General features: G+C 39.5%; 1 protein-coding gene across 1 annotated transcript; it reads right to left on the bottom strand.

Annotated features, from left to right (window-relative positions):
* Positions 1 to 10,720: 10,720 nt before the first annotated feature.
* On the bottom strand, positions 10,721 to 12,049 carry LOC145955824 (uncharacterized). The gene is made up of 2 exons (XM_083071036.1): positions 12,005 to 12,049; positions 10,721 to 11,440 (listed from the first exon to the last, which is right to left on the bottom strand). Exons 1-2 carry the CDS (start codon positions 12,047 to 12,049, stop codon positions 10,721 to 10,723), a joined length of 765 nt encoding a protein of 254 aa, XP_082927162.1.
* Between the last annotated feature and the right edge of the window lie 2,225 nt (positions 12,050 to 14,274).

The following is a 14,274-nucleotide window of genomic DNA, read 5'->3' as shown; positions in this document are numbered from 1 at the left end:
AGGAGGTTAGAAAATAATTGTTATATAATTAGAATAAAGAAGATATAGAAAAGTTATTTATAACTATAACTCTCTATATATATATAATTACATATTACATCAACAAAATCAAGAGTGAAATTTAACTTATTTTTCTATAATTTTTTTTCAAAGATGATAGAAAGAAAGAATAACCGTACAATTAAAAGTTTATATTTTTTAATTATTATATTTTAATTTATTTTTTAACATTTATTATTAATATTAAATTATTAATTTATTTTTATTTCAAGCTAGCTTAAAGCTTGTGGGTCAGCCTAACCTAAACCCATTTAGTCTATTGGATTATGCAAGTCCGATCAGCTTGATTCTATTTCTTTATTAAGGCTCAACCTTGTCATATTAACAACATGGTTGAGTTGATCTTACGGACGGAGCTTAACTTGGCAACTCTATGTCTTATAGTGAGAGACGAAAAGACTAAAAAATAAATTTTATTATATATGGATAAAAATAATTAATGATTGAGATTAATTCTTAATTACAAATACTAACTTATAAGATTATTACTATGATCTCTCCTCCACGAATACCATCATCATCACCACCCACCGTTGTTGTTACCATTATCACCATAGTCACCACTATCGTCGATGTTGTCATTGTTGCCACTACATGACGATGACAACGACAACAACAACAATATTGATGATGTTAACGACGACAACGATAACAACAACAAAGGTGAGAGTGATGGTGATGATTGCGGTGTTTATGATGATGATAGTTGTTGAGTGTTGAAAAAAAAAATTCAAAATTTCAAATTCAAATATTTAAGTTACTATTTAGATTTTAAAAGATATTAATTTTTTATGATATTAATAAGAATTGAAATATATTATATTTATTTTAGTAATTTATTTTAAGATTAGGATGTTAAATTAATAAATAAAGACTCTTAAGATGAGAATAACCGCTCGACTTATAAAGAGGTTTATCACCCTTGCCCTAAGTGAGAAGGGGTCATATATAAAAGAGTGTTTGTCAATTTTTGCTAGAAAATTTATAAAGTAGGTTTACCAAATTCTACCAAACAACTTGTGAAAGATGGTTTACCAAATTTTGTCAGAAAACTCACTAGTAGAAAATAAGCATATTACGTCGCACCTGGTAGTGTCTGACGTAAAAAGTCCAATCTACGTCGGAGGTATGTTTTTCCGACGTAGATTTGACATTTTACGTCGGACCCTACTAGGTCCGACGTAAAAAAGACGCAAATTTGAATAAGAGAGCACGAGGCACATCACGCGCATTCACTATTCATCACTTTTCGTTTTTTTCTATGTAAACTCTCTCCCTCTCCTTTGTTACTGAATCGTTTTTTTGTTTTTTGCAGAGGGATGAACTCTTTGTTACTCATTTGCACATTGTTGCTGCTCCTCAGGTTTGAAACAAGGTTTCGTTAGCACTTTTCTACTTAGCATTGCTACTCTGGCTATCTGTTTTATTCGATTTTTTGATTGTTCTATTTGTATAGGTAGTGAGCGTTTTTTTTGTTGTTCTACGAAGCAAAATGGCTTGTTCTGCAAGCAGAACGGCTCGTTCTCCAAGCAGAATGGCCTGTTCTCCAAGCAGAACGGCCCGTTCTCCAAGTAGAACGGGCCGTTCTGCCTGCGTTCTTATGTTTTTTTTTTTGTTTTTTTACTACTTTTTTACGTCGGATTTCGTAATGTCCGACGTAAATTTACACCGGGTTTGCAGGTCCGACGTAAAATTTACGTCTCCCGCTTCTACGTCAGTACATTTTCTGACGTAAAAAGCCTAAAATATCCGACGTAGTACACCTCTTTTGTACTAGTGACTTGGGAAGAAAAGTTTGTCAAGTTTTATCAGAAAACTTTTGTTGAATGTTTTCAAATTTTACACACAAAAGTTTGTGAGTAGAAATTTTCAAGTTCACTCATAAAACTTGTGAAATTTTTTTTAATCCATAAAATTTAAAGAGAGAATTTTCATAAACATATATGTAATACATTATCACATAATGAATATTGTTATAGGCATAAAGATGAGATCAAATGATGTTAAATAAAATTTTATATAATTTTTTAATCTCTTTATGGTGATATTTTATTGTTTTAGGGTTTTCTCATCATTATTAAGAATAAAAAGAGTTTTTTTTGTTACCATCATGGAGAATAATGATCTTATTGTATATATTTGTAATTAAACTTTAGTCTCAATCATTAATTATTTTTATTTATAGTGTAATGTCAATTTTTTAAGCTTTTTCATCTCTCATAACTCTCACAGGATACGTTCTTAAATTGAAAGCACATGCACTTTACGCGGTTTTGGTATATTCCGTGATGGCTTCTATCTCACGCTCTCGCAAAGCAGATAAGTGTAGGTTCCCCAAAAAAGAAAAGAAGCATAAAGTTAGAAATGTATATGATCTCCAACGACCAGTGTGCTCCTTTGTTTCGTGAGAGTCTTCTTTTTCTTTTTAAATATTTTGCATCTTTGTTTTTATCTTCTTTTCCTTCTAGATAGCATTTCCTTATTTTTTTTTCCCGTTTGTCACCTCAATGCTCCAATATCATTTTTATTAGAGTTAATTACATGTATACATGTAAATTTTTTTTATATTAACAACCAATTATATCTCTTAATTATATCATGTCACTATTAAAAGTAAATATGTTTATAGTGATATGACACAATTTTGAAATATAATTAGTTGCTAAAATTTTACACTGACAGTGTATAAGTGATTAACTCTTTTTTATTATTTATTACTATTTTTTTAATCACTCGACGGTGATTCACTTCGTTTCTTTTAAATTTTGAATCGTGTGGTGTACGTGAATATATAAAATGTTGTGACTTGTTGGGATAAACTGAGACAAAGAAGCGTTTATTAAGCATGCCTTTCATCCATTTCTATGTATTTCTTTTTTATACATAGAAAAATCCTCACTGTAGCAATTCTTATAATCATCTTATTTTCTTTGTGTTTAATTAGTCAAATTTTAAATAATAAATGTAAGCATAACATAATATATGCAATTCTTATATGATGCCATTTCCCCCTCTTTTATTCTTCATCCTCTATGGCTTGGATGTATATTAACATGTGAGATTGTGAATCTCGACGAATTATTTTCCAATTGCAAAAGGGTACATTGAATTCATAAATCAAAAGCAAAAATAGGACAGAGAGATCGAAAAGAAAACGCGCATTGGTCTTGATTTCAAAAAGCCATCATTTTTAAGATCGGCAAGAGTTTCAAAGGGAGCATGATTAGTACGTTGATATGGTGTTGCATGATTACTTATTAGAAAATAAGAAAATAAGAGTAGTGTTTAAAATGTCGCATCAGCCAAATAACATATATAACCTTAAATTTAATAATGTATATATACCTATTATTCTTTTGTTTTTTAATTTTTGAATCCAACATTATTGTCTTTAAATTTAACAATTATATTCTTTTAAGATTTTTCAAAAATAATATATAGCAACACAAAGTGACTATTTCCCACTAATATAAATAAAAGATATATATAATTTTATTTTACATATTAATTTTATAAAATTAAGTTATTAAATTCAGACTTATATTCTTAAAATAATATATATAAAAAAGTATCTTAACAAATGTTAAGCTTATAAAATATATCATTATCAAATTACTTGCAAATATTAAACTTATGAAACTACTTACGATTAGATTTTCTGAAAAAGTTGGATCTTACAAATTTGATATCGGAAATGTTTGTTAATGAAGGATGAAAAGTGTATTAAGAAAGAGAAGTGAGAGAGGATAAAAGTTGAAAAGAAGCATAGTTGGATGGAATGATATGATTTGGTGAGAGAAGGAGAAGTTGATTGCACATGATGTTCACGTGCGAAGCATAGGCGAGTGTCGTGGGGTGTGGAAAATGGCAAGGGTCTCGGCGGCGCTGTCGGTGGTTGTGACTTCATTCTTTCTCTGACTTGTGTGGTGGTGCAATGGGCTGTGTCACCGCAACCACATGGGAACAACCGACATTAAATCCTAAGGTCGTGTTTGGTGTGTGTGTGTGTGTGCTTTGAACAACCACAACCCAAACGTCGCCGTCTCGGGGGATGTCATGTGATCATTCCACGCTCTGCAAACTGCATGCAAATTCTAATAATGCAAACGCACTTATTCAACAGTCAAACCCTGTGAATATTTGTTCTTCTTCAATCAGCCACGCAACACACACAAAAGAAAAGAGAAACAGTTTCAACTTTGTTTCTTTCTTAATTAGTATTTTATTTTGTTCCTAAGCTTTGTAAATTAGTATCATGTTGAGTTGCTGATCCGCCATGTATTACGCTATATCTCTATCTTCATGTTATGGCCTAGGGTATGTTTTCATGCATAGATGATTTCAAAATTATTATATTTTATTTATTTTATATCATGTCTATTTCAATTGATCGACATTTTTGTTTCTTCTTATCATCTGCACGTACTCTTCTAATAATTCACATTTTTTTTTTACATTGGATCATATAAGAGATACAAAAGCATCCATGCTTTTTTCACGGGTTAAAAATTTATTTTTAAGAATGTAAATATGAAAATGCAATATATTATTTTTGTTATATACTTTGAAAATTGTTTTTTTTTTGGTATTATTGATTTCTAGAAAAATTGTTCTATCATATTTTATTATACTTAATTTTATTCTCGTCTATGATGAGGGAAAGGAAATTAAGGTAATATTTTCATTAAAATAAGAAAAATTAATTTTTAACACATTTTTAATTTCAGTTTTTAATTATTTTGTTTTAAATTTTGAATTTGAAAAAATATTCTAAAAAAATTAAAGTATAATTAAACATCTCTTAAAAATAGAGTTAGTCTAGTAATTAGATGACAAGGAGTTAAGATAGTTAGAAATATAGAAATCTAGATCCAATTCTCGTTAACATTTCGGTTTAAAGCTTTAGAACAACTACGTATATTGATAAAGAATAAATAAATAATATTTTCTTAATGAAAAACTATATTAAAATTTTATAAAAGGAGTGTGTTGTTGGAATTTTCAATATATATTTTTAATTCCTTAACCATCCAATGATACCTACCTCCATTTCATATTAATTAAGTTTAAGATTTTTTCATATAAATTAACAAATACAATTACTTTAAGCCAATGGTATTTATTTGGATAATTTTATTAATACTCTTTCTAGTTCTTCTTATAATATTTAAATTAAAAATTTTATTTAGTAATTTATTATAAAATTATATTGATAATATCGTGTTATGTAACGACCCGACAGACCACTACACTTCAATCACAGTATACCGGAAACACTAGACATAATAGAACGAGTATATAAATATAGAGTCTAGAATATAAATATATACATATGTCCTGAGTCCGACTAGAGTTAGGGCATGCAAAACAAGAATTACATCAGAAGTCACTATGCCAAGTGACTAAAACAAACAAAACATCCATAGAAGTCAGCCCCATCTATCAGTTGCCGACTCATCGCTATCCACCTCCTATATTCCTGCTCTGCTCCCGTACATAGTACGATCATAGCAGTCCAACCACATGGAAACACAAAGGGTAAGCTAGCGTAAAGAAACAACATATAGAAAGATTTTTTAAGAAAATATAAACAACCACGACTATTTACACTTCATCAACATACATTCCCTCGGTTTTCAACATTTATCATCAATAAGCATACAATGCGTCGTCACGCATATCAACTCGGAAATCTCCTACAACAACTCAGTCTTTCGGCCTACAACAACTCAGCCTTACGGCCTACAACAACTCAGTCTTGCGGCCTACAACAACTCACATCAATATTCCAACACAACTCAACTTATTATACATCTCAACATAACAACTTACAACACAACACAAATGTACAGCTCAACATATCAACTCCACAGTTCAACATATCATCTACAACATAACACCACTCCTCAATACATTCACCAGATACAACTCAATGTCAACAATAACTTATCTACTAGTCATCATTTCATAACCTTCCATTTCCATTCAACTCAACATGAAACATCATCCATAACAGTCTCATCTTCGCGCCCGACACACACGTGGTTGCGCCCAACGCAGTGCAACCAGAGAGCACCAGGGGACCAGCGCGCCTAGCGCAGGTGTGCCCGCGCCCGGCGGGACTCAGTCAGAGAACCCAAAGCTCTCTCGTGCTTGGCGCCATGGCTATTGCGCCCAGTGTTGGCCAGGCATAGACTCAGAGGAGTCTCACGCGCCCGGTGTACGTAAACCCGTGCCCTGCGCTGGGAAGGTAGAGACCTCCCTTGGTCTCGCGCCCAACGCACTTCATCTTGCGCTCAACGCCCACAAGGCAAAGACTCCCAAGGAGTCTCACGCACAGCGCGACAAGGGGCGCACTCAGCGCCCGACAAAACACCCAAAACCTGCCACAACTAGTATCGCGCCCAACGCGGTCCAGGTCACGCCCAGCGCAGGCCAGCCAGAGACCCACATCTCCAAGCGCGCCCAGCGCATTCATCATTGCGCTCGGCGAGGTTGGCCAAATGGGGTCTCCTGGTGACCACACGCTCAGCGCGAAGAACCACGCTCAGCGCGAAGCTCAGCAGCAGCCAACCATTTTCGAAAAAAAGAATTCTTCAAACAATCTGCAAAACAACCAGAAACTCCACATGCAATCGGTTCGAATTACCACAATTTCATCCAAGAGTCCAAAAATACCACCTTTTTCAACATGCAACAGCAATTCAAAGATTTTTCCCAAATTTTCTCAACAACCCCGAAACCCCAAAGAAAACAAGTTTCTTTCAATTCCAGCCATGAATTAGACACCAACAAGCATCTAATGAGTTTATAGAACTCGTCCACAGTCAAGAACAGCGAAAAAAAGAAACAAAAATACTAACTTCCCTTACCTCGGGTGAAAATTCCGAGCTCCGGAAAGCTTGAGCGGAAGAGAAGAGTAAACTAGGGAGCTTGAATGCAGGAGGAAGGAGAGGGGAACCCAACACCAGCTAGCACACCTCACAACCCAGCACCACCACCTTGAGTTCAAACAAAGGAGAAAAGAAGGGTTCAGTTCAAAAATGAGAGGGAGAGGGTAGGGCCTTGTGGAAGAAAAGAAGAAAATCAGAAGGGGGTCTCACAACCTCCCCAACAACAAAAGTTTTCGTCCCCGAAAATAGACTTACTTGGGAATAGAAACGGATACCGCTCCTTGCACTGCTGCTCCACCTCCCAAGTAGCCTCACCAGTAGCTGCATCCCATAACACCTTCACCAGAGCAATGGACTTGCCCCTCAACTCTTTCAACTTATGATCAGTCATCGCTACTGGAAACTTCTCAAATGTCAAGTTCTCCTTTACTTGCACATCGTCTAGCTCCACCACATGACTCGGGTCATGAATATACTTCCTCAGCTGAGACACATGAAATACATCGTGTAGGTTTGAAAGAGACGGTGGCAAGGCCAATCGATAAGCGACTGGACCTACACGCTGTAAGATTTGATAGGGACCCACAAACCTTGGTGTCAATTTCCTTGCCCTCAGTGCTCTTCCTACACCAGAGGTCGGAGTCACTTTTAGAAACACATGCTCCCCTTCGGCAAACTCCAAAGGCTTCCTCCTCTTGTCAGCATACGACTTCTGTCTATTCTAAGCAGCCTTCATCCTTTTCTGAATTATTTTCACCTTCTCAGTGGTCTGTAGGATTAGCTCCGGACCTACCACCACTGATTCACCATCCTGGTACCAGCACAAAGGAGTTCTACATCTCCTGTCATACAATGCTTCAAATGGTGCCATCCCAATGCTTGCATGAAAACTGTTGTTGTAGGTGAACTCAACCAATGGTAAGACCTCCTCCCAGCTACCCAAGTGGTCTAACACACAAGCCCTAAGTAAATCCTCAAAGGACTGAATTGTCCTTTTTGACTGACCATCCGTCTATGGATGATAAGCAGAACTCAACTTCAACTTCGTGCCTAAGGCTTGGTGTAGACTCTGCCAAAATCTGGAAGTGAACCTCGGATCTCTGTCTGAAATAATACTGGAAGGCACCCCGTGCAACCGTACTATTTCTCTCACATACAACTGCGTTAGCTTCTCCAAGGACCACTTGATGTTGACAGGCAAGAAGTGTGCGCACTTGGTCAACCGATCTACAATCACCCAGATAACATTACTATTCCTAGCTAACCTAGGCAACCCAACAATAAAATCCATGGTGATGCTATCCCACTTCCACTCCGGAATCTCCATTTGCTACATCAACCCACTCGGCTTCTGATGCTCCACCTTTGCCTTCTGACAAGTCAGACAGGCCGCCACATGCTCAGCTATCTCCCTCTTCATGCCAGGCCACCAGAAAGTCTTTCTGAGGTCCTGGTACATCTTAGTCATACCCGGATGTATGCTAAGTCTACTCTTGTGGCCTTCCTCCAACACAGCTTTCTTCAACTCAGCATCCTGAGGTAGGCAGACTCTGCCCTTGAACCTCAAGATTCCATCTCCTCCTAATTCGAAGCCAACAGCCTTCTCGGTACCCAACAACCCAAGAAGCTTCACCAGCTCAACATCTTGTAATTGCTTAAGTCCAACCTGCCTCAAGAACTCACTAGTTACGGTAACTGTCCCACAACTAATGTGATCCTAAGCTAACTCCACACCGAGGTTCAAATCTCAGAATTTCTCAATCAGTTCCAACTCCCTCACCATCATACTCGCTATGTGGATGGATTTCCTACTCAACGCGTCCGCCACAACATTGGCCTTACCAGGATGATACATCAACTGGAAGTCATAGTCCTTCAGAAACTTCATCCACCGTCTCTGCCTCATGTTCAGCTCCTTCTGGTTAAATAGATACTTCAGAGTCTTATGATCACTAAAGACGCTGAACCGAGCACCATACAAATAGTGTCCCCATATCTTCAAGGCAAAAACAACAGCTGGGATAATTCCTTTCATGGTTCTTCATCTGCCTTGAAGCATAGGCCACCACCTTCCCATGTTGCATCAGCACACACCCAAGACCCTGGTGAGAAGCGTCACAATACACATCAAAGGGCTCACCAGAATCTGGCAACACCAACACAGGAGAAGTAGTCAACCTCCTCTTCAACTCCTCAAAACTCCGCTCACAGACATCTGTCCATATGAACGGCTGCTCCTTCCTCGTCAACTGGGTCAGAGGCGCTACTATCTTGGAGAATCCTTCAATGAACTGACGATAGTAGCCTGCTAATCCCACAAAGCTCCGAATATCGCTGACAGTCCTCAGACGCTCCCACTGCAACACCGACTCCACCTTAGCCGGATCAACAGCAATCCCCTCAGCTGAAATCACGTGACCCAAGAACTGCACTTCATCCAACCAGAACTCACATTTTGAAAGCTTAGCATACAGGTGCTTCGCCTTCAAAACCTCCAGCACCATCTTCAAATGCTCTCCATGCTCTTCCCGGGTTCTTGAATAAACCAAGATATCATCAATGAACACTACTACGAATTTGTCCAAGAATGGCCGAAAGATCCTGTTCATGTAATCCATGAACACTGCAGGGGCGTTGGTCACACCAAACGGCATCACAACGTACTCATAGTGACCATACCTAGTCCTGAATGCAGTCTTCGGTATGTCACCCTCCTTCACCCTAATCTGGTGATAGCCTGACCTCAAATCGATCTTAGAAAATATCGATGCTCCTCTTAGTTGATCCATCAAGTCACCTATCCGGGGAAGAGGATATTTGTTCTTAATGGTCAACTTGTTCAACTGCCGGTAATCCACACAGAGACGACTACCCCCATCCTTCTTCTTCACCAGCAACACAGGAGCACCCCACGGTGAAACGCTCGGCCGCACCAACTGCTTTGCCAATAGGTCCTCCAACTGATCCTTCAACTCCATCAGCTCGGCAGGAGCCATCCTGTAGGGAGCCACCGACACTGGCCCCGCACCTAGAACCAGATCAATGCCAAACTCTATCTCCCTTACAGGAGGCAACCCAGGCACTTCATCAAGAAATACTTCAGCAAAGTCTCTCACCACATCTATCTCAGAAATGACTCCTTCAGTCTCCACACTCATCATGGCAAGCAGAAGACAACACTCTGCTCCATCCCGCAACCATGATTCAGCTTGACCACCTGAAATCAATAACTCATCTTTCTTCTGTGGGAAGATCAACCGTCTATTTGCACAATCTATAAGAATACGATTGGCAGATAACCAATCCATCCCCAAGATTATGTCAATATCTACCAAAGGCAAACAAATCAAGTTTACCTTGTACTTCTTCCCATTCACAACAATGGGGCAGCCAGCACACAGCTCAGAAGCGACTACTGAAGCAGAAGCAGGCGTCGACACTAGCAGTCTCAACCCCAAATCACACACAGGAACTCCCAACATAGCAACACAGGCATAGGAAATAAAAGAATGGGAAGCCCCAGAATCAAACAAAAGCATCACATCCTTACCAGCAGCCTTGCCCTTCCCCTTCACTAGGTCAGAAGAAGTCGAAGCCTCAGCACCAGTCAAAGCGAACACCCTACCAGCTGTAGTGGGTCTGTCACTCCTCTGAGTCTCAGTCCTCTGCACACTACTCCTCTGAGTATCAGCCCTTTGTGCATCACTCCTCTGTGTGCTCCTCTCCGGTCTACTCCTGGTGGGATAGTTGAAAGACACATGGCCCATCTACTGACATCTGAAACATCTGCTCTCAATGTGTGGATAATCCCTGATCAAATGGGATCCGCCACACCTGTAACACCTAAGGGCAACACCTCCACCCTGTCCTCCTCCTCTGGCAGTCTCAGCAGGTTGCCTAATAACAGGACCCCTTTGCTGTGGCTGGGGCCTATCATACGGCTTCCCCTGACTTCCACTTCCTCTCTTGGACCCAGCTGGTCCCTCAGCAGCTCTAATTACCCTGCTACTCCCTTCTAACCTCTTTACAATCTTCGCCTTCTCTACTAAGGCAGGAAACTCGGTGATGGCCATAGGCACCACCACCTTCTTCAACTCATACTTCAGCCCCTCAGTAAATTTTCTGCACTTCCAAGCCTCAGAAATAGCCTGTGAATAAAAATGAGCCAAGTGCTCGAACCTCAATGCATACTCTGATACAGACATCCCACCCTGATGTAATCGTAAAAACTCGGCCTCCTTGGAGTGCCTCACGCTCTCCGGATAATACTTCTCCATAAACACTGTCCTAAAACACTTCCAATCCACTGTAACTCCCCTAGCAACAAGCATATGGCAAGTGTTTCTCCACCAATGTTCGGCCTCTCCTACCAGCATATACACAGCATATGCCAACCTCTTCTCTGGAGAACACCCCAGAACATTAAAGATCTTCTCTAGCTCACGTATCCAGCGGTCAGCTACCTCTAGATCCGCTTCACCTGTAAACTGTGGGGGATGACACTTCCAGAACTCAGCCAGGTCCCAACTTTCCTATGACCCCGTGGGTCTTGCTGCACCAGCTGCAGCTCTCTAAGCTTCCATCCTAGCAAAATACGCATTTTGATGCTGCATAGCCATAGCCATCATCTCTATGGCACGGGCTATCTGTTCGTTGGTTCTAGTCATCGTCTACAAAATAACAGCATTTTTAGTACACTACCACTCACCCAAACAACAACTATCAACACAGTAGTTCATCACATCAATTAGCACAGCAAGCAACACAACAAGGCAACACAACACAGAGTTAACACAACAAAAGCCTAAAGGAACCACCCCCAAAGAGTGTCCACTAGACTCGACCTGCTCTGATACCACTAAAGTGTAACGACCCGACAGGTCACTACACTTCAATCACAACATACCGGAAACACTAGACAGAATAGAACGAGTATATAAATATAGAGTCTAGAATATAAATATATACATATGTCCCGAGTCCGACTAGAGTTAGGGCATGCAAAACAAGAATTACATCAGAAGTCACTATGCCAAGTGACTAAAACAAACAAAACATCCATAGAAGTCAGCTCCATCTATCAGTTGCCGACTCATCGCTATCCACCTCCTATCCCTACTCTGCTCCCGTACATAGTACGATCATAGCAGTCCAACCACATGGAAATACAAAGGGTAAGCTAGCGTAAAGAAACAACATATAGAAAGATTTTTAAGAAAATATAAACAACCACGGCTATTTACACTTCATCAACATACATTCCCTCGGTTTTCAACATTTATCATCAATAAGCATACAATGCGTCGTCACGCATATCAACTCGGAGATCTCCTACAACAACTCAGCCTTTCGGCCTACAAAAATTAAGCCTTACGGCCTACAATAACTCAGCCTTGCGGCCTACAACAACTCACATCAATATTCTAACACAACTCAACTTATACATCTCAACATAACAACTTACAACACAACACAAATGTACAGCTCAACATATCAACTCCACAGTTCAACATATCATCTACAACATAATACCACTCCTCAATACATTCACCAGATACAACTCAATGTCAACAACAACTTATCTACTAGTCATCATTTCATAACCTTCCATTTCCATTCAACTCAACATGAAACATCATACATAACAGTCTCATCTTCGCGCCCGGCGCACACGTGGTTGCGCCCAGCGCAGTGCAACCAGAGAGCACCAGGGGACCAGCGCGCCCAGCACAGGTGTGCCCGCGCCCGGCGGGACTCAGTCAGAGAACCCAAAGCTCTCTCGCGCTTGGCGCCATGGCTATTGCGCCCAGCATTGGCCAGGCAGAGACTCAGAGGAGTCTAACGCGCCCGGTGTACCTAAACCCGCGCCCAGCGCGGGGAAGGCAGAGACCTCCCTTGGTCTCGCGCCCAGCGCACTTCATCTTGCGCTCAGCGCCCACAAGGCAGAGACTCCCAAGGAGTCTCACGCACAGCGCGACAAGGGGCGCGCTCAGCGCCCGACAAAACACCCAAAACCTGCCACAACTAGTATCGCGCCCAACGCGGTCCATATCACGCCAGCGCGGGCCAGCCAGAGACTCACATCTCCAAGCGCGCCCAGGGCATTCATCATTGCGCTCGGTGAGCTTGGCCAAATGGGGTCTCCTGGTGACCACACGCTCAGCGCGAAGAACCACGCTCAGCGCGAAGCTCAGCAGCAGCCAACCATTTTCGAAAAAAAAAATTCTTCAAACAATCTGCAAAACAACCAGAAACTCCACATGCAATCGGTTCGAATTACCACAATTTCATCCAAGAGTCCAAAAATACCACTTTTTTCAACATGCAACAACAATTCAAAGATTTTCCCCAAATTTTCTCAACAACCCCGAAACCCCAAAGAAAACAAGTTTTCTTTCGATTCCAGCCATGAATCAGACACCAACAAGCATCTAATGAGTTTATAGAACTCGTCCACAGTCAAGAACAGCGAAAAAAAGAAACAAAAATACTAACTTCCCTTACCTCGGGTGAAAATTCCGAGCTCCGAAAAGCTTGAGCGGAAGAGAAGAGTAAACTAGGGAGCTTGAATGCAGGAGGAAGGAGAGGGGAACCCAACACCAGCTAGCACACCTCACAACCCAGCACCACCACCTTGAGTTCAAACAAAGGAGAAAAGAAGGGTTCAGTTCAAAAATGAGAGGGAGAGGGTAAGGCTTGTGGAAGAAAAGAAGAAAATCAGAAGGGGGTCTCACATGTTATAAGAATATTTGATGTATAATATAGATCAATTCTTTCACAATATTGCCTTTAATTAATGTACTTTTTTTTACACCAATTAATTAAGGTGCTATTAACATACGGTCATCTGTAGATAAATTTGTCCATAATTATTTATAAAATAATAAATAAGAAAAATAAAATACTTTGATTTTCTCCTATAAACTAGAATAAACTTATGTACCTTAGACTTGGAAAAAGTTAGATGGTAGCTAGAATTTTCCCATAAATATTTATAATAAAATTTATTCAAACTTAACATATGTCACTAATGTCTACATATTACCATTTAATTATCTTTTTTTTGTCAGTAAAAAAATTATTTAATAGGGGTAAAGGGTATACCTTAGCCCTTATACATGAATAATAAAATAGTCCTTCAAATCCTAATCCCAAGAGTTAACTCAGTACCTTTATACATATACAATCATACATGAATAAGATAAACCATCACACGAATTTGTTGACCATTCATATTTATGAAAAATGATAAAACTACAATAATAAAAGAAAATTTATGGTTAAACCATTAAATATATTATTTTACTATCTGTGCGGTTGG

Source organism: Cajanus cajan, chromosome 1, assembly GCF_000230855.2.
Source record: "Cajanus cajan strain Asha chromosome 1, NIPB_CcT2T_4, whole genome shotgun sequence".
Classification (NCBI taxonomy): Eukaryota; Viridiplantae; Streptophyta; class Magnoliopsida; order Fabales; family Fabaceae; genus Cajanus; species Cajanus cajan.
The sequence above is the reverse complement of the archived record's forward strand: the minus strand, read 5'-3'. Positions and strand labels throughout refer to the sequence as shown.

Coding starts and splice junctions, on each gene's coding strand:
- LOC145955824 (XM_083071036.1), bottom strand. CDS start 12,049: ATGAGTCGGCAACTGATAGATGGAGCTGACTTCTATGGATGTTTT. Junction 11,441..12,004: donor CTGACTTCTATGGATGTTTT/GTTTGTTTTAGT, acceptor CATCCCCCACAG/TTTACAGGTGAAGCGGATCT.